We start from the raw sequence: 18708 nt of genomic DNA, 5'->3' as shown, positions 1-18708 counted from the left end.
GTAAAAATAAATAATTGAAATGGGTATATATTTGTTTTTTGTTAAGTTGCCTAATAATTATGCACAGTAATAGTCACCTGCACACACAGATATCCCCCTAAAATAGCTAAAACTAAAAACAAACTAAAAACTACTTCCAAAAACATTCAGCTTTGATATTAATGAGTTTTTTGGGTTCATTGAGAACATGGTTGTTGTTCAATAATAAAATTATTCCTCAAAAATACAACTTGCCTAATAATTCTGCACTCCCTATATTGCTTTTTAAGAAAAAGATGTGTTACTTTGATGATTATCACAATTTCAACAAGTCAGGTGGAAGAGCCACTGACACACGCGTCTTCACCCTCTCATAGCCTACCCGGAAGTTCAGAGAGGCATTTTTTGAAAAATTTATTGATAGCAATGTTGAATATTATTTCACAGGAAAAAAAAACCCCAGCTACATGTAAAATAATCACACCATGACGCCTCTGCATTTCTAAATGGAGGGGCAGTAACTGCGTGTGTATATGCAAGTGTGTAAAACCTGAAGACAGTCAGATTAACAGTATTTCGTCTCTATCTGCCATTCTGCAATTCATCTCATAAACAATAACATGGCGCACAACGTGACGTGAAAAAAGGCACATACCTTTGACGTTGCATTATGAACTTCCTCTTCAACACGTAAACGCAAGAAAGGAGTTTTTAAAAAAATCTTCATTTGGAGGTGATTCGAAACGCAGTTTACGTGTGAACGAAATGCCCAACGCATAGAAACAGCTGAGTTTTCAAAAATACCCGTGTAGGTGTGGACATGGCGTAAGAGAGTTAGTAATGTATTTTATTACTACCTTTAATTTATTGCAGATTACTGTTACTTGTTTAATTGTTTACTAAAGGTTTGAGGTGTGAAATAAACCGCAATGGAGTTTGAAAACAAAATATGGGCGTGTGTGGTTGGAGGATGTGTTTGTGCAGGGGGGGGGGGGGAACATTTTTCTTGTAAAACAAAGGGGGGCCTAGCAAAAAAAGTTTAGGAACCACTGACTTAAACAATACCATGTGGTTTCCCTATTAGCCTAATTTTAAAATAGTTTTCAGTATAACTAATTGTTATGACAGAGTTTAAAAGAACACTAAGAAAGCTTGCTAAGCCACAGTTACAGTAGTAGAAAAATGAAATCTAATACTGTACATATACACACACACACACACACACACACACACACACACACACACACGTGCTGTCTTCGTTAATATGACGTTAACGCCGTAACCGCATTAAAGCGGCAAATCTCCATTAGCGAGTTAGCGCGAATCACCCCATGCATGGGGCTGCACGGCGCCAACACGACAGAGCCCACTGAATGACCAAGGTGCTGTGAGGTTGGCAGACATTTCTGAAAAGGCTGCGTCCAGACGAACAGAATCAACTCGTTTACAAACTTGTTTTTAAGTCCCTTTTCCCATTGATATATACTCGGGTCGACTGGTTTTCATTACAGTCCAGTATCTCATAATGTATGTAGCATGCGAAACGAACACTACCACAAAAGTGGACGTGGAGGAAACAACATACCTGCAGCTCGGTCTGTGGCTTTTCTTCAGACTCAGGAACACTTGGTACAACACGGCTACCAAGTACTATGATCTAATGGAAAATCCTGAAAACCATGGAGAGTTGATCCAAGTGGGCACTAATAGAAAAGGATTTTATTTACAGAACAAAGAGGCTTTTTATATTTCTGTCACCTCCCGGTGGTCAGACTGAGAACTGCACCCTGTGATTTTCATGTTTATTGATCGACTAACAACATTTAAAATCATACAAAGTGACACATGCGGTCAGCTTGGACACTTACTGTCCTCTTTCACAATATAACACCGGCCATGCTACACACTGAAGCTTTTATTGTGAAGGGACAGCAGCAGGAAGTGCTTCTGTCCAGGTGTGGCGCTCGAGTGTGAATAGAGTCAAAGCTTTTAATTGAAGGGAAGAAGAAAGCATCAGTTGATCAGTAATCAATCACAGTCTCTGATCAGTAACAGCAGCTGGCTCCCACCAACGTCATGCTCAAGAGTGGAAGCTCACTTTTTGGCAATGGCGGCCCGAGCTCGGTTCAGCCGCTCGATCACCAGGCTGTTGGAGGCGGAGCATCTGGAGAGGACTGCCCCAATCTCAGCTTCATTCCTGCGCTCAATGGCAGCATCCGCAGCCCCCTCCAGGTCACTGTCGGGAATAGAGGAGGAGTTACATGAGTGCTCCCACCTGTGCTGTGTGATGATGTCACAGAGGTGTCTTACCCGACGGCCAGGTGGGCCTTCACCTTCTGCTCAGGCGTCACCTTGGAAACGTACTTCTTGGCCTCGTACTTGTTGTTACACTTGATGCAAACTTCAACAAACGCCTGAAGAAGAGATCCCGCTAAGACTCATGGGAAATGTACAGGGTGGGCCATTTATATGGATACACCGTAATAACATGGGAATGGTTGGTGATATTAAAGTCGTGTTTGTGGCACATTAGTATATGTGAGGGGCAAACTCCTCAAGATTGGTGGTGACCATGGTGGCCATTTAGAAGTTGTCCATCTTGGATACAACTTGTTTTTTTTAATAGGAAGAGGGCCATGTGACACATCAAACTTATTGGTAATTAGGGCTGCCACAAATGATTATTTTGATAGTCGACTAGTCACCGATTATTTTTGCGATTAGTCGACTAATCAGATCATCATCCATTGGACGTACAACGTACAGCTTATTGCACCAGCATGCATCTGCTCTTATATAACTATCACTAGCTTACAGCTTTAAGTGTTTAAGGTATGTGCTAACTAAAAATAAAGACAAGATGATAGTTTATTAAAGTTTAATGAAATTTGGAGATTGTTTCAGTGAAGTTTAATAAACTTGCCATCTAAAATACAACAGGACACCGGAGTAAATTCTCGAGCATCTCACACTTCTGATAATCAGCTGTCTGCTTGACGTTTATTCAGTTGTGTAAAAACTATAACTTTAATCTCAGCCAAACCGATTTACTCAGGAACAATACAATACTGAAAAAAACAAACAATAACATTTTTAAGTTATCTAAGTAACTTATATATCATGTTTAACCTGAGTAGCGAAAGACGGCGGTGGGTTTGAAAACGATTTGCCGGGAGTCCGGTGTTCTCACCGGCTCTAGTGAGCCTTGCCCCCGGCTAGCTATCGTGCGGGTGGGAAACAGACGTCTCCGAAAACGTCAGAGCACTTTTGAAAATATGTGGTGTCTTGATAAACTGAGCAGATATTTGAGGTTTACACAGCTACATTCTCACCTGAAAATATGTAAAACTTATTATTCTTTCTGGGTCACAAAATAAAAGAGTAATACTAGAAAAATTTGCATTTCCTGCGAAAATGCTGTGTGGATGCCTTAACGCTGAAGATGTCTGCTGAAAAAAGCTGAAAAAGTATAAAGTTGAAGAAAAAAAAACGTTGCCCTGAGCAGGATTTGAACCTGGCCCTTGTGGTCTAAGGGCAGCTATTTAGCTCACTGAGCCAAACTCATTCTTGCAAAGAATAGTTGGAGAGACTGACAATTCTGCTGAAATGAGCAGACGCTGCTGCGAATTGTGCTGATAAGAGGTGAAAAGGCTGAAAATTTTGCAGAAAAGAGGTGAATCAGCAGAATTTCTGCTGATAAGAGGTAAAGAAGCAGAAAGTTGCGCTGAAAAGAGATGAATCAGCAGAATTTCTGCTCAAAAGAATTTTTTTCTGAAGACAGCTGAGATTTGTGATAATAAGAGGTGAAAAGGCTGAAAATTTTGCAGAAGAGGTGAATGAGCAGAATTTGGGCAGAAAAGAGGTGAAAATTCTGCTGAAAAGAGGTGAATGATCAGAATTCTGCTGAAAAGAGCAGAAGCTGCTGAGAATTATGCTGATAAGAGGTGAAATGATTGAAGATTTGGCAGAAAAGAGGTAAATCAGCAGAATTTCATCTCATACTCATCTCACTGAGCCAAACTGGTTCTCATATAACTGAAAACAGGTGAAAAAGCTTAAAATTCTTATTAAAAACAGCAGAAGAGGCTGAGAAAACATTGAACTTTCTGGTGAAAAGAGGCACAACAACCTGGTTCTGCTCAATTTCAGTCCACCAATCAGAGGTACTGCTTCTGTGTGCTTCAGCAGGCTGTGTACTTGTATGCATTTCTGCCATGGACTGTTAACAAGAATCTAAGGTCCATATTAGAAAAGCTGCTAAAATCATAAAACTTTGCTTAATTGTAATAAATTATCAATATGAGTTACTGGTCTGTGATACTGTATTAATTTGTAGTGGAAGAAAACATGTGGACAAGGTGGAATTGAACCCACGACCTTTGATCTTCAGATCCGTTTTATTACCAACTGCGCCACTGGGAAAGAGAGCGGGCGCCTGGAAAACAGGGTGATGAGCAGCCAGAATTAGATCGCGCTCAGAGGCGAAAAACGCAGTTTTTTGGAGTTACAAAACGTCGTGTAACTCAAAAACTAGGTGGGATAGAAGCAAAATTCTTGCACTGGGTGAATCAGCGGACTTTGGTGAACTTTGACTGCGATTTTCATAGCTCTTTGTAACTCCGTCGGGAAGATATGACGAGAGAAGAAATGGCTTCATTTTCGGAGTTGGAAAACTGAGAGGAGGACAGATTTCCTACCCTCAAACAAGTCTAACTCATCAGAACGGTAAGAGGTGAGAAAATAATTCTTGAATTGTGAGCGTCAGGAGTGTCTGAAGATATACGGGGACAAGCCTCATGTCTTAATTTCGCTTCATTAAGGAGATATGATGATTTGAAAATGCCTTCAGTTTCAGTATTTGAGCTCTGAGTTTCACAACCTTCCCATAGACTTTGAATGGGGAGTTTTTAGATCTTGTGTCACTTCGAGGCAAATTGTGAAAAAACCGTAACTCGCACGATAATTATAGTGACACTGTCTTAAAGCCAGCAAAAATACCTACGTTTTGATGTATAATTTGTGGAAGTTGAGTGGAAATTGAGCGAGTAGCAAGAAGTTGTTTGGACATGAAGAGAAACTTCAGAAAGCACCAGCTCTCACTCTGAGTTAATTGCATAGCAACCATAACAACGCATACAGTGGGGCAAAAAAGTATTTAGTCAGCCACCGATTGTGCAAGTTCCCCCACTTAAAATGATGACAGAGCTCAGTAATTTGCACCAGAGGTGCACTTCAACTGTGAGAGACAGAATGTGAAAAAAAAAATCCATGAATTCACATGGTCGGATTTGTAAAGAATTTATTCGTAAATTAGGGTGGAAAATAAGTATTTGGTCACCTCAAACAAGGAAAATCTCTGGCTCTCACAGACCTGTAACGTCTTCTGTAAGAAGCTTTTCTGTCCCTCACTCGTTACCTGTATGAATGGCACCTGTTTGAACTCATCATCTGTATAAAAGACACCTGTCCACAGCCTCAAACAGTCAGACTCCAAACTCCGCCATGGCCAAGACCAAAGAGCTTTCGAAGGACACCAGGAAAAGTATTGTAGACCTGCACCAGACTGGGAAGAGTGAATCTACAATAGGCAAGCAGCTTGGTGTGAAAAAACCAACTGTGGGAGCAATCATCAGAAAATGGAAGACATACAAGACCACTGATAATCTCCCTCGATCTGGGGCTCCACGCAAGATCTCATCCCGTGGGGTCAAAATGATCATGAGAACGGTGAGCAAAGATCCCAGAACCACACAGGGGGACCTGGTGAATGACCTGCAGAGAGCTGGGACCAAAGTAACAAAGGTCACCATCAGTAACACACTACAACGGCAGGGAATCAAATCCCGCAGTGCCAGACGTGTTCCGCTGCTGAAGCCAGTGCATGTCCAGGCCCGTCTGAAGTTTGCCAGAGAGCACATGGATGATACAGCAGAGGACTGGGAGAATGTCATGTGGTCAGATGAAACCAAAGTAGAACTTTTTGGTATAAACTCAACTCGTCGTGTTTGGAGGAAGAAGAATACAGAGTTGCATCCCAAGAACACCATACCTACTGTGAAGCATGGGGGTGGAAACATCATGCTATGGGGCTGTTTTTCTGCCAAGGGGACAGGACGACTGATCCGTGTTAAGGACAGAATGAATGGGGCCATGTATCGTGAGATTTTGAGCCAAAACCTCCTTCCATCAGTGAGAACTTTGAAGATGAAACGAGGCTGGGTCTTCCAACATGACAATGATCCAAAACACACCGCCCGGGCAACAAAGGAGTGGCTCCGTAAGAAGCATTTGAAAGTCCTGGAGTGGCCTAGCCAGTCTCCAGACCTCAACCCCATAGAAAATCTGTGGCGGGAGTTGAAAGTCCGTGTTGCTCGGCGACAGCCCCAAAACATCACTGCTCTCGAGAAGATCTGCATGGAGGAATGGGCCAAAATATCAGCTACTGTGTGTGCAAACCTGGTAAAGACCTATAGTAAACGTTTGACCTCTGTTATTGCCAACAAAGGTTATGTTACAAAGTATTGAGTTGTATTTTTGTTATTGACCAAATACTTATTTTCCACCCTGATTTACGAATAAATTCTTTACAAATCCTACCATGTGGATTCATGCATTTTTTTTTCACATTCTGTCTCTCACAGTTGAAGTGTGCCTCTGGTGCAAATTACTGACCTCTGTCATCATTTTAGGTGGGGGAACTTGCACAGTCGGTGGCTGACTAAATACTTTTTTTGCCCCACTGTATATTTTCTGAAAAATCACAAAGCTGCAACTGAAAACTTAAAGAGGCATTAAATGAAAAAGGTAACAGATATGAAAAAGCTGAATCACACACAAAAAGCCCAATCATTTGAGAACGTTTTAAAGTTTGAATGGAGTTTCTAGGTGAAAGTATGAGGAAGTAGTTAAGTTTGAAAAACAAGCAAGTTTTAGCAGAATTGTGGAAGTTTTCCATTCATTTCAATGGGACAAAAAAAAGGAAAAAATGGGAATATTTTAAAAAGTATAATAGCAATAAACACCAAAAGATATAGCTGGAATTAGCAGAAATAGCAGAACAGTTTAGCGTTTGAACGGAGAAAATCGGCTGAAAACTGAGGGAGTAGTTAAGTGCCGAAAAACGTGGAGCAACTATAAGAATAAAGTTTAAAGAGAAACAGGAACTCAATAGTGTGGATGCCCTCTAGCTGCCGCCATTGTTGGAAACTAAGCTATAAATAAATTCTGGGACAGAGCTTCTTCTTCTTCTTCTTCGGGGTTTAACGGCAGCTGGCATCCTTGTACATGAAGTGCTGCCATCTTCTGTTTCAGTCCGTTATTACACTCTTAAATCCTACTACTTATTCCTGCATCTGTTGGGATCTTACAAAGCTTCATACGACACGTCGACTACAAATCAGTCGTCGACGATTTTGATAGTCGACGTAATCGTGACTAGTCGATTAGTCATGGCAGCCCTATTGGTAATGTCACAAGTATAACAATGGTGTGCTTGGTTTCAATGTAACTTTATTCTTTCATGAGTTACAGTATTTACAAGTTTCTCTTTGTTCACAGCCATTGACATGTCGAAGAGGTTAACACGTGAGGAGTGGATCGAAATTGTGTTAATATCTGATGAACGCAGTAACCAGGTCATTGCAGCAGATTTCAACGCAAGACACCCTACGAGACCACCCATCTCCCATGCTAAAGTTAGCAAACTGCTTGCTAAGTTTCGTGAAACTGGTTCAGTGTTGAATTTGCCAAAATGTGGACGCAAGAAAACTGTCACTAATGAAGAAACATCAGTGGCTGTCCTAGCTTCATTCAGCAAGAGCCCACAGCGTAGCACTCGCCGCATGTCACTGGAGAGTGGCATTAGTCGAACATCCCTTCGGCGGATATTAGCTACTCACAAATGGCACCCTTACAAACTCCAGCTACTGCAGCATCTCAGCGAGGATGACCCAGATCGGCGCACAGAATTTGCAGAATGGGCAAAACAAAAATTGGAACAGGACCCTCAGTTCATGCAAAAGATTTTCACTCTTTCTATTCACTTTTATGTGAATGGTGAAGTTAACAAACAAAACCACCGCTATTGGTCTGACACTAACCCACATTGGATGGATCCCTCCAAGACTGCTGGACCAACAAAAGTGATGGTTTGGTGTGGTACCACGGACCCTCCAGCGACGACAAAGGCTGGGGCGGTCCCACGGACCCTCCCCTCAGCGAAGGCAGACGAAGCTGATGAAGGCTGGAGCGGTCCCACTGACCCTCCAGCAGACGACGAAGGCTGGAGCGGTCCCTCGGACCCTCCAGCGAAGGCGGATGAAGGCTGGAGCGGTCCCACGGACCCTCCAGTGAAGGCGGATGAAGGCTGGAGCGGTCCCACGGACCCTCCAGCGACGACAAAGGCTGGGGCGGTCCCACGGACCCTCCCCTCAGCGAAGGCAGACGAAGCTGATGAAGGCTGGAGCGGTCCCTCGGACCCTCCAGCGGAGACGGACAGCTGAAGCGAAGGCAGACGAAGATGATGAAGGCTGGAGCGGTCCCACTGACCCTCCAGCAGACGACGAAGGCTGGAGCGGTCCCTCGGACCCTCCAGCGAAGGCGGATGAAGGCTGGAGCAGTCCCACGGACCCTCCAGCGAAGGCGGATGAAGGCTGGAGCGGTCCCACGGACCCTCCAGCGACGACAAAGGCTGGGGCGGTCCCCGGACCCCCCAGCGAAGGCAATCCCGGACGAGCCCCCACATGTTACACCCCGGCCTAGGCAACCGGAGTGCAACACGAAAAAAGTAAAAATAAAGAAAAAAAAACACACACACAAAAAAAACCCCACTAAAGCTCACCACCAAAATCCCGAAACGAAAGTATCGACAAATCTATTTACAACAAACTATTTATTTACAACAAAACACCAAACTATTTACAACACGGGGGAGATCGCGACCATGACACACTGAAACACAGGGTTTAAATACCTAGAGGGAGCAATCAGGAAAATGGACAACAAGAGGGAAACACAGCTGGGGCAACTCAGAACTGACGAGACAGGGAAACGTAAAATGAAAAGACTAAGATAACACAGACTTTCAAAGTAAAACAGGAAACACATAACAGTCACGCCAAAAACAACACACTGACAACACCGAAACGTAACAATGGGGTACAACGACAGTGGGTCCATTCTTCATCAATGGAAACCTCAAGGCCACTGGATATTTGAAATTGCTACATGATTATGTGTTTCTCTCTTTATGCACTGAAGCTGGCACGTTCCCTGAGCTTTTCCAGCAAGATGGTGCACCACCACATTATGGGTGCCAGGTCCGAGCATTCCTAGATGAACAGTTTCCTGGAAAGTGGATTGGTCGTGCATTTCTCCTGCGGTGTTGCTATCAGTGTGTGAAGAGTGGGAGAAGAGGGTTGCATTGACAATCCAACACAATGGGCAGCACCATTGAACACATTTTATAAGTGGTCAGAAACTTGTAAATAACTCATGAAAGAACAAAGTTACGTTGAAACCAAGCACACCATTGTTTTTCTTGTGACCAATAAGTTTGATGTGTCACATGGCCCTCTTCCTATTGAAAAAACAAGTTGTATCCAAGATGGCCGACTTCTAAACGGTCACCATGGTCACCACCCATCTTGAGGAGTTTGCCCCCTCACATATACTAATGTACCACAAACATGACTTTCATATCACCAACCATTCCCATGTTATTACGGTGTATCCATATAAATGGCCCACCCTGTAGTTAATGCAACATAACAGAGGGGGTGGGGCTTCTCCTTACCAGGTAGCCAATGGGAGACTTCTTACTCTTTGAGAACTTCTCTAACTCATCCCACTCCTCCTTCTCCGCCAGAGACTTCAACTTCAACCACCAATACCTGCACAGGTGAGAGAGGCAAACAGGTGAGAGAGGCAAACAGGTGAGAGAGGCAAACAGGCGAGAGAGGCAAACAGGCGAGAGAGGCAAACAGGCGAGAGGGACAGACAGGAAAGACTGTAGTAAAAGACAGAGCCAATAACAGCGCAGCCTCAGTGACACACCTTTTGTCAGGTACTCTGAAGTCTTTGTAAAGCTGCTCTGCCTGTTTGTGGAGTCCTAATGACAACAGCGTCTCCATGGTCACCTGCAAACAGCAAGTGACATCACAGCACACACACACACAGCAGATGTAACTATGGTCACAATCAGCAGAAACAAGTTTTCATCAGTTGCTTAAATCAAACCGCGGATTTGGCCAATCTGATTGGCTGTCCCAGAACTTAGAAGTTACATGGAGGAAGTCTGGGTCTGTAATGATCTGAGGAGGAGCACTTTAAAGCGGAGCGACCACACTGGCCTCTTTAAAGTAACCTGGAGTACTGCCAGGTGATGGAGACTGAGAACACAGAGCATGCAGGTGGAGGTAACTGGTAGAGGGAAACGTCAGCTGGCCAGGGAGCCCCGCCCCTTGTAGTTACCTGTAGGGACAGTCCAAGAAGCCCCGCCCCTTTCTCATCGTCCAGTTTGCGCTGAAAACGGAGCAGACGCATCTCGTCCTCTGTGGTCTGCAGACCAATCAGTGAAACACACCTGAGCATCAGGTACAAACACACACCTGCAAACACGTCTTATTGTTCGTTTGTTACCTTTACTGCAAACTCATTCTTGGCCTTGTTGTACTCATCGACAGCACTCTGCAGAAGAGACAGCCGGCCCTCCAACCTCTGCAGATGGACAGGTGAACAGCAGACAGGTGATTACAGTGATGATGGACGAGTCTAATCTCTGCTGGGCGTGACGGTTAGCAGTCCTTACCTTTTCCCTGTAGCTTGCAGTGACGTAATAGTTGGCCAGTTCCTGGTGGTCATCGTCCTGGTTATACAGGTCCTTCAGAGTTTCCTGCTCCTGCAGCTTACAGAACTGACAGCAAACAAATGGAAACAAAGACACACATTACCAAATGTAAACCAGGAGGAGGAGAGCGGTAGTGGTGAAGTTGGGTGCACCTGTCTGTAAAGGCTGAGAGCGACCGGCTGGTTCCTCAGAGTCATGAAGAAATCTCCTCTGTTCATCTCGTTCTTCAGGTACGACACCACTGTGTACACTGACAACACACACAGCCAACTGTCAGTGTGACATCATCCATCTGGCAAACACATAAGGTGTGGGGCTGAAACACTCACCCAAGTCGGTATCTCCGCTCTCTACAGCTTTACTGAGAGCCAGCTGACTCCTCTTCATCTTCAGCAGCAGAGGAACCTGCTCTCCAGACCGAGCCTCGAAGTCCAGGAGCTTCATAGAGACACACAGGGACAAATACTGAAAAACACTCGACCACACTCAATATCAATATCCCTGCTGAATATAGCAGATGGGCAGTGACCATCCAGCTGAAACCTGGCTCCAAATCTGTCCAAAAACCACTGAACCATCCATCCATCTACTTATCCTTTTCAGGATCGCGTGGGGCGCTGGAGCCTATCCCAGCTCTCATAGGGCGAGAGGCGGGGTCCACCCTGGACAGGTCGCCAGTCTGTCGCAGGGCTAACACACAGGGACAGACAACCATTCGCGATCACATTCACACCTATGGGCAATTTGGATTATCCAATTAACCTATCCCCACAAGTTGCATGTCTTTGGACGGTGGGAGGAAGCCGGAGTACCCGGAGGGAACCCACGCAAACAGGGGGGGAAAATGCAAACTCCACACAGAAAGACTCCGGCCTGAACCACTGAAACATACTATGGAAATTAACCCTCCAAACCTCTGTAGAATTCACCTTGATGGCGAGCTCTGCTCGTCCACATTCATAAGCTTTAGCTGCGATGTCCGAGTACGAAACCCCAGGTGAGTCTCCCACTTTCATACACACTGCTCGTGCTATGGCATCGTCTGTTAGGTCCTTCTGCTGCACCTGGACACGTATGCAAACACGTCACACCAATCAGTCATGTGAAAACAGTCTCAGGTGGGCGAGGTGTGAGACAGTTACCTTGCATGACGCCCAGTGTTTGAGGACTCGGCTGACTCCCTGATAATCAGGGATCTTCAGGTAACGACAGACTTCGATGGCTAATGGGTAAAACTGCCGATACACCAACCTAAGAGAGAGAAAGACAGGTGAGTGAGAGGTGGAGGGGTAACATGAGATCTCAGAGACATTTCGATGAGTTCACTCACCTGTCAATCAGCACCTGTAGAGTCAGCTGTTTGAATCTGAGGTCAGAGGTCAAGGAATTCATCACCATGGTAACACACCCGTCTGAGCTGAATCCTAAAGCTAAGAATGGGTCACAGCGGCGTGACGAGGGATGCAGCCCCTGACTCTGAACAAAGTGAGACGTTACCACACACTGCATCTCCCATGATGCACCTGTGCAGACTGAGAGGATACTGAGTGTGCGTGAGTGGCAGCCCTACGCTGCTGTCTCTGACGGCGTTCAGCACTCGCAGCTCCCTGCAGGTCGTCACAAACTGATCCGGACTGAAGTCTGTGAGGAAGCACTTCCCAAAGGACGCCGCCTGGAGGGAGACACGCCACATTACAGGGACAGGTCATAGTACAGGGCAGGTCGCATTACCCTGACATGCTAAAACAGATCATACGGACGCTCTCACCCTCATCAAGGATTTCTGGGTGTTGGTGTCATACTCGTGACCTGCCGCCTCCACGCACTGTCTGACTGCTTCTCCCAGCATGCTCTGCTCCTTGATCTCCCGCAGGTACTCGTCCGCCTTCTGACTCGATTTCTGCAAAGACAGAAAAACACATGTCAGGCCTGACAGACCTGTACCCGTGCTACATGTGTACCCGTACTACATGTGTACCCGTACTACATGTGTACATGGACATCAGTGAATGACAGTATTAAGGTGATGTAATGAAGTGGACTTACAAGTACTGATGTTGTACTGTGGCAGTATTACAGTGTTAATGGGACAGTATTGTAGTACTAATGTGGTACTGAATGATGTACCTCGTACTCCCGGTGGGCCTCCAACAGCAGAGCTCCAGGCGCCATGGAGGCGATCTTGAAGATGTCCTGACAGACCAGAGGAACCTCCTGCAGCAGCTCCTGATTGGACGAGCTGATTATTCGAACTCCATCCATCTCTCCCACCAAAACACATGGATCCTCAATGGGATACCTGAAGGCCGGGGTCAAGGGTCAAACCACCAGAGAATGACTCACGAGGACATCCTCGAACACGGAACATGATTCTTTGTTTATAAATGACCAGCTATAACAAGAAACCCAGAAGGAGCTCCAGCGGAACCTAAATGAGCTCTAAGAGAACTTTTTTGAGCGAGCTCCAGGAGAACTAGGGGTGGAGCCGAACCCAAATACGGTATTCAGAAAGGCACAAATAACATGTTTTTCACGAATACTTATTTTGAACAAATACTTAAAAATATTTGTATTTGGGAACGAGAAAAACTTTATATCAAAAAGCTGCGTTTCCTCATGAGAACGCAGGGCACGAGTGAGTGAGTAACGTGTAAAGAGGTGAGTGACACACAGTGTCCTCCAGTAGCCAAAAACCTTGCTCAAGTTCTGTGTGGAAACATTTTACAGTCAGTGCTGCAGATAAAACCAAAGTTACAAGTAATGTGTGCAAAAGTCACATCAAAGGCAGAGATATCAAACATCTGTCAACATCTGTTATGCATAATCACATGCACTTAAAGCATCCTCTCCTGGTACTGTGTGCCAACCTCTCCAACAGCACCAAATCATCATCACAGCCATGTTCTGCCCCTGCAAGTCAGTTTCAATCACCTATATTAGATGCATTTAATGCAAAACAGGCTTATACACCCATCCACCCACTACAAATAACAAACACAGTGGGAGAAATTATTTGCCTTGACCTGATGCCCAACTTAGTAGTGGAGAATAAAAGTTTTTTGCAAGCTTCGCGAAGTGGTTGCACCTCCATACCAACTACCAAGCTCGTTGGCATTCCAGAAAGAGCTTGGCCTTCCCAAGAACACATTGGTGCATGATGTGTCAACCAGGTGGAAGTCCTCCTTTCACATGCTCCAGTGACTGTTGGAGCAGAGACGACCACTGACTACCATGAGTGCAGAGATGGATCTGGGAGGTACTGTGTGTGAGGATGTGGGTTCTCTGTCTCTGTCATCCCTTGTGCGCAGGCTCTCAAAACCTAAAGGTGGATGTGGATGTACCGAGGCACTTAAAATGGTGACCATATTGCAGTCTGAGTTGGCTCAGCGCTTCCAGGCTGTCTTTGATGACTCCTTGGGTCATTACTTTAAAGCCAACCTACTGGATCCCCAATTTAAGAGCTTGCCCATGTCATCCGAGTTTGACAGGCTCAAGGCAGATGTGTCTGCAGAGGTGGATGCAGAACTCCAAGCGGATGATGTTTCTGGGTAGGGCTGTGTGATATGACCAAAATCTCATATCCCGATATAAGACACTATCGTCCGATAACGATATAAATCACAAAAATGTAACATTTTCTATAAATTCTGTGAATCTCGGGCAGCTCAACTTGCGTGAAGTGTTTCCAGCTGGGCGTCGTGTAGCTGGAGTCGAGTGTTTTAACTGATGCATGAGCACCTGACGGGCCGTTTTTGCTTCTCATCCGTAAACTCTCTGCATACTGTTTCACGTGATTCAGTTTATTTTGAAAAGTCTCAAGAGGATCTTGAGCTTTATTGTGAAAAGTTTATGTAGAAAATAAACAAGAGGGCACGTGATGGTTTTACCGACGTTGTTGCTAATGACAACGCATAAAAACAGGCGCTTGTCCGTCCGTAGTGTGGTTATATTAAATAAAAGAGAAAGAGAGAACTTTAAGAAAATAATATAGCCACTACAGTGACCATCAAAACGATGAAAAAATATTTCTGTAAACAGTTTATTTTACGACAACACGAAACAAACAATAGCGTAATAGGAAACGATAGACATATATATAAATCTCCATTCGATATATATCGTTATATCGAACAGCCCTATTTCTGGGGTACCTGAAGCACCCAGCTCATCCTCAGTTGAGAGTGAGGCCAGCGGGCAAAAAAGCCAAATCTGCCTCATCTGGTGCTATGACCTCCGCAAGATAGTTGAGAGCTACTTAGCTGAGGACAGCACTGAATCACTGACCTCAGACCCTGCAGCCCTGGCTCATGTGGCAATGAAATATCGCACCTGCCCCAACAAGCAGAGGTATCTTGTCCCCACAACGCTCCAGACTGCTGCCCTCACATGTGGACAAGCTTGTGATCACAAAATACTACATGGAGAAACTTAACTGAGAGTATGTTGGCAGAAGACATCTTCTTCAAAGTGAAATATGGTTGAGTTATGGTCAACATAAAACACAAAAAAACCCTTTGTGTCTGTTTTTAGGCAGACAGTTGACAACAGCAGGGCTGCATCTTTTGGTTTAACAGTATTATATAGAATACAACTTTTGTTCTGCCACATCTCCCAGTCAGGGGTTGATAAAGTTTAGTTCTGTGCATTAGAAAGATGTTCTCTCAGAAGAACAGTTCTTTGAAGTATTATTTGTTTTTAATTCTGTCTGTTCATAATGTTCACAATGATATTTTATTAATTGTTGGTTTAACCATGGATGAGGTAATGGCTGTTTTGTTATTTTCTTTTCAATGACGTTCCTTGTTAAATGTTCATTGCTGTATTTATGGAAAAATACCAACCAATATTGCATATCCATATTTATTATAATGGATATAATTAAAGAATACTTACACTGTAACGTAAATCAGAAGCATAAACAAGAAAAAAATTGATTTTTCAACCTATTTTGAATTTTACTCAAATACAAACACAAATACTTTTCCCCCCTTAACAGATACAAATACCGGCTGCTTTGCACAACTCCAAGGAGAACCTTAACACACCTGAAGTGTATTTGAACATGTTCAGATGTGAAGTTTGAAGGATACTGGATGGTCTCATTACACACCCCGACCACCAGGAGCAGTCTGTCCCACATCAACACCACAGATGGCTGTTGGCTCTTTGGTCTGCGACACCTGGGCAAACAGGTAAACTCCAGGTTAAACGGGTGTAAAAGAAGAGCTTCGACGGGTGAGCAGCTGAATAAATAAGAGCACAGGTAAACGAGAGGTCACACATACCACAACATCTGCTTGGGCGCCATGGTCTTCTTGGTGTCGACGTCACTCAGTTTCTCCTGCATACAGAAGCATCACCTGTGAGTCATTCCACAGGTGATGCTTCACAGATATCTGAAAAGCTGATTGGCCAGAACAGCTGCTCACCTGTAGGGTGGACAAGCCTGTCCACAGGTGTCCACTGTCAGTGAGGAGAGCCAGGTATTTATAGCTGAAAGACACAGACATGTGGACAATGTTGCCGTCCTGAGGACTGAGGCCTGGAGGACACTGAAGAGAGACACAAAGGTAGGCAGTGAGACAGGTAAAAGAAAGATGAGGACAAATCTGAGTGTGAAGATTACTGGCTGTGGATTAGCATCACCATCGAAGACTGTCAGACAAACGTCGTCTCAGACTGGTTTTGGTTAGAACGATCTTAAACTGAGCATTACTGACTTCACCTGTCTCTACATGTCTCACCACCACAGTGCAGGACGTGTTGTCCAGGATGAAGAGTTCTGGTCCGTTGGACAGCAGGACTTTAGTCTGTCTGTCCTGAGTGAGGACTACCCAGCAGGATGGCTTTCCCTGCAGACCTGAGGGACAGACAGGTGGACAGACAGGTAAGGGTGGAAAGGCTTAACTGTGGCAGTGAAAACACCATCTCAGGTGAGTCAGGTGTTACCTGGGACTTCAGGTAACCTCCGGAGCTTCAGGTCATCGATGTTGGTGGCCAAGGTGAAACGGGAGGAGCTTGTTACTATGGCAATACCTGTTCCATAAGGGGAGTGGAACACCTTGGCCTCCATCACCTGACTCTGGACCACTTCCTGTTTAAAGATAGAGGTCACCTGATCAGTGACATCGTCTGAGCAGCTTCATTTATTCAGAGGAACAAACTCAGGTGTGCTGACCTGTCCCATACTGAAGTGTCTCTTAAAGGATCCAAACAGGTCATAGATCAGGACCGTGCCGTCCTCCTGGATACACAGTAGCTCGTCAGAGACCGTCCACCCGAGCTGGACCACTGGACCACTTTTCCACTGAGACGGAGACAGAGAGAGAGAGACGGGTCAGAGAGAGACCCAACCTGTCTTCGGGTGTGGTCAGGTGCTACTCACGGGGAAGCTGGCAACGGTGCCTCCTGACGCAGAGTAGATCTCCAGCTGAGGACGAGAACTCGGAGAACGCCGCTGAGGTTCTCTGAGCAGGGCTGAGGGGTCAGACAGAGGTCAGGGGTCAAAGCCTTAAATCTGACTATAAAAAACTATCTCACTGCAGCGTTTCATAAAGTTTTATTTAGTTTGTACCGATGGGGCCTCCGTATGGAGCTGCAGCCACCAGACTGTCTCTGAGTCCATCACGCAGACTCCAGCTCATCTCATACAGATCCGTCTTACTGCAGTAGTACACAGGAAAGTACACATTAATGTAAACAAACCCCTCCCCATGGTCCCCCGCAGGCTCCTCCCCCTATCTGCCTAACACTATTCCAGCCTCCGGTCACTTTCTGCTCACTTTAAGCTCACCTGTCACTTGCACACAAATGTCACCTGCCGACCTGAGTAAACCCTGACTCTGATGGGCTACAACCTCCTGCTCACTTCGTCATGGACGTCAGTCCTCTCACGTGACGTGTGTGTTCAGGAAACGTCATTAAAGGGAAAAAGCTTCTGAAGCCAGCTTTAGCAGGGTCAAATGACAAGCAGAGGCGCAGGTTACAGGCTGATTTCTCTGTTTAAACAGCTCAATCACACAACTGCAGAAAACACAGGTGTATATAACACGGATGGAGCTGCGGTCAGCTGACTGTCAGCAAACATTAGCCTCGCTGCTAGCAGCTGAAAGACCGACACAGTGGGCGCTCACTGACCGGTAAAAGGCGTCTCCCAGCGGGTTCCAGCTGGCTGTGATGAACGCCATGATCCGCTTCTCAGGAGGGGGTACCCCGGGGAACAAACCGGAGGAAGTCCCGGTGCACCGGCCGGACGTAGCGTTAGCTTTAGCTCTCGCTCTGCCCGGTCAGCTGACTGCAGCCTAGTTCTTCTTCTTCTTCGGTAGTTATTCAGGCAGACGCCGCGGGCGCTCTGCTGCCCTCTACGGCACTTCTGTGTTTACAGCTGAGCCTGCAGTATTTTTTTTTTTTTTAATATGAACTTTATTTAGAACAATAACAATGACAATCTCAAAGAGACAAGCGACATAATAAATCAATCAGAACAGAATCACATCTCCTATACACCACAATGAAATCGACAGTAACTGAAAGTAAACATACATACATACACACACATATATATACATGTACATATGCATACATACACATCCATATTCACACATCTACATAATAATAATATAAAAAGATGAATAACCAATACAAACATAAATAAGAATAAAAAAAAAAAGAATGAAAAACAAGGAACAGAAATAAAGAAGACAAGGGGGATCATAAAATCTCTAAAAGTGAGGTTCCATAAACAAGACTCATAACTTAAATAAGGGGCTAAGAAAAATCAAACTCTTCTAAAAATCTATGCAATTTGATTGCTTGGGGCTTATTTATTAGCTTAAGAGATTTACGGAACAGGGAGAGGTCGTTTTTAAGAGCAGGCCATGAAG

The 18708-nt window shown here is 45.0% G+C and overlaps 1 protein-coding gene across 1 annotated transcript; it reads right to left on the bottom strand.

Moving 5' to 3' along the window:
* Nucleotides 1-1678: 1678 nt before the first annotated feature.
* vps16 (VPS16 core subunit of CORVET and HOPS complexes) lies at nt 1679-18185 on the bottom strand. Its single transcript, XM_026142451.1, has 24 exons — nt 17963-18185; nt 17400-17488; nt 17211-17302; nt 17004-17132; nt 16775-16919; nt 16570-16685; nt 16255-16377; nt 16111-16166; nt 15916-16005; nt 12953-13124; nt 12594-12725; nt 12370-12497; nt 12156-12191; nt 11968-12076; nt 11755-11889; nt 11155-11263; nt 10978-11075; nt 10787-10891; nt 10618-10695; nt 10450-10536; nt 10033-10115; nt 9773-9869; nt 2290-2393; nt 1679-2215 (listed from the first exon to the last, which is right to left on the bottom strand). The coding sequence occupies exons 1-24, from the start codon at nt 18010-18012 to the stop codon at nt 2074-2076; spliced, it is 2505 nt and encodes an 834-aa protein (XP_025998236.1). The 5' UTR covers nt 18013-18185; the 3' UTR covers nt 1679-2073.
* Nucleotides 18186-18708: the final 523 nt, after the last annotated feature.

Source organism: Astatotilapia calliptera, chromosome 15, assembly GCF_900246225.1.
Source record: "Astatotilapia calliptera chromosome 15, fAstCal1.2, whole genome shotgun sequence".
In the NCBI taxonomy this organism is placed as follows: Eukaryota; Metazoa; Chordata; class Actinopteri; order Cichliformes; family Cichlidae; genus Astatotilapia; species Astatotilapia calliptera.
This window is presented reverse-complemented; position numbering and strand designations above follow the sequence as displayed.

What these genes read in the sequence shown, in the direction of transcription:
- vps16 (XM_026142451.1), bottom strand. Translation starts at nt 18,012, where the DNA reads ATGGCGTTCATCACAGCCAGCTGGAACCCGCTGGGAGACGCCTTTTAC. An exon ending in GCACCGTTGCCAGCTTCCCC is followed by an intron (nt 17,133 to 17,210) that starts GTGAGTAGCACC and finishes TCTCCGTCTCAG; the next exon opens with TGGAAAAGTGGTCCAGTGGT. An exon ending in GAGGTTACCTGAAGTCCCAG is followed by an intron (nt 16,686 to 16,774) that starts GTAACACCTGAC and finishes TCTGTCCCTCAG; the next exon opens with GTCTGCAGGGAAAGCCATCC.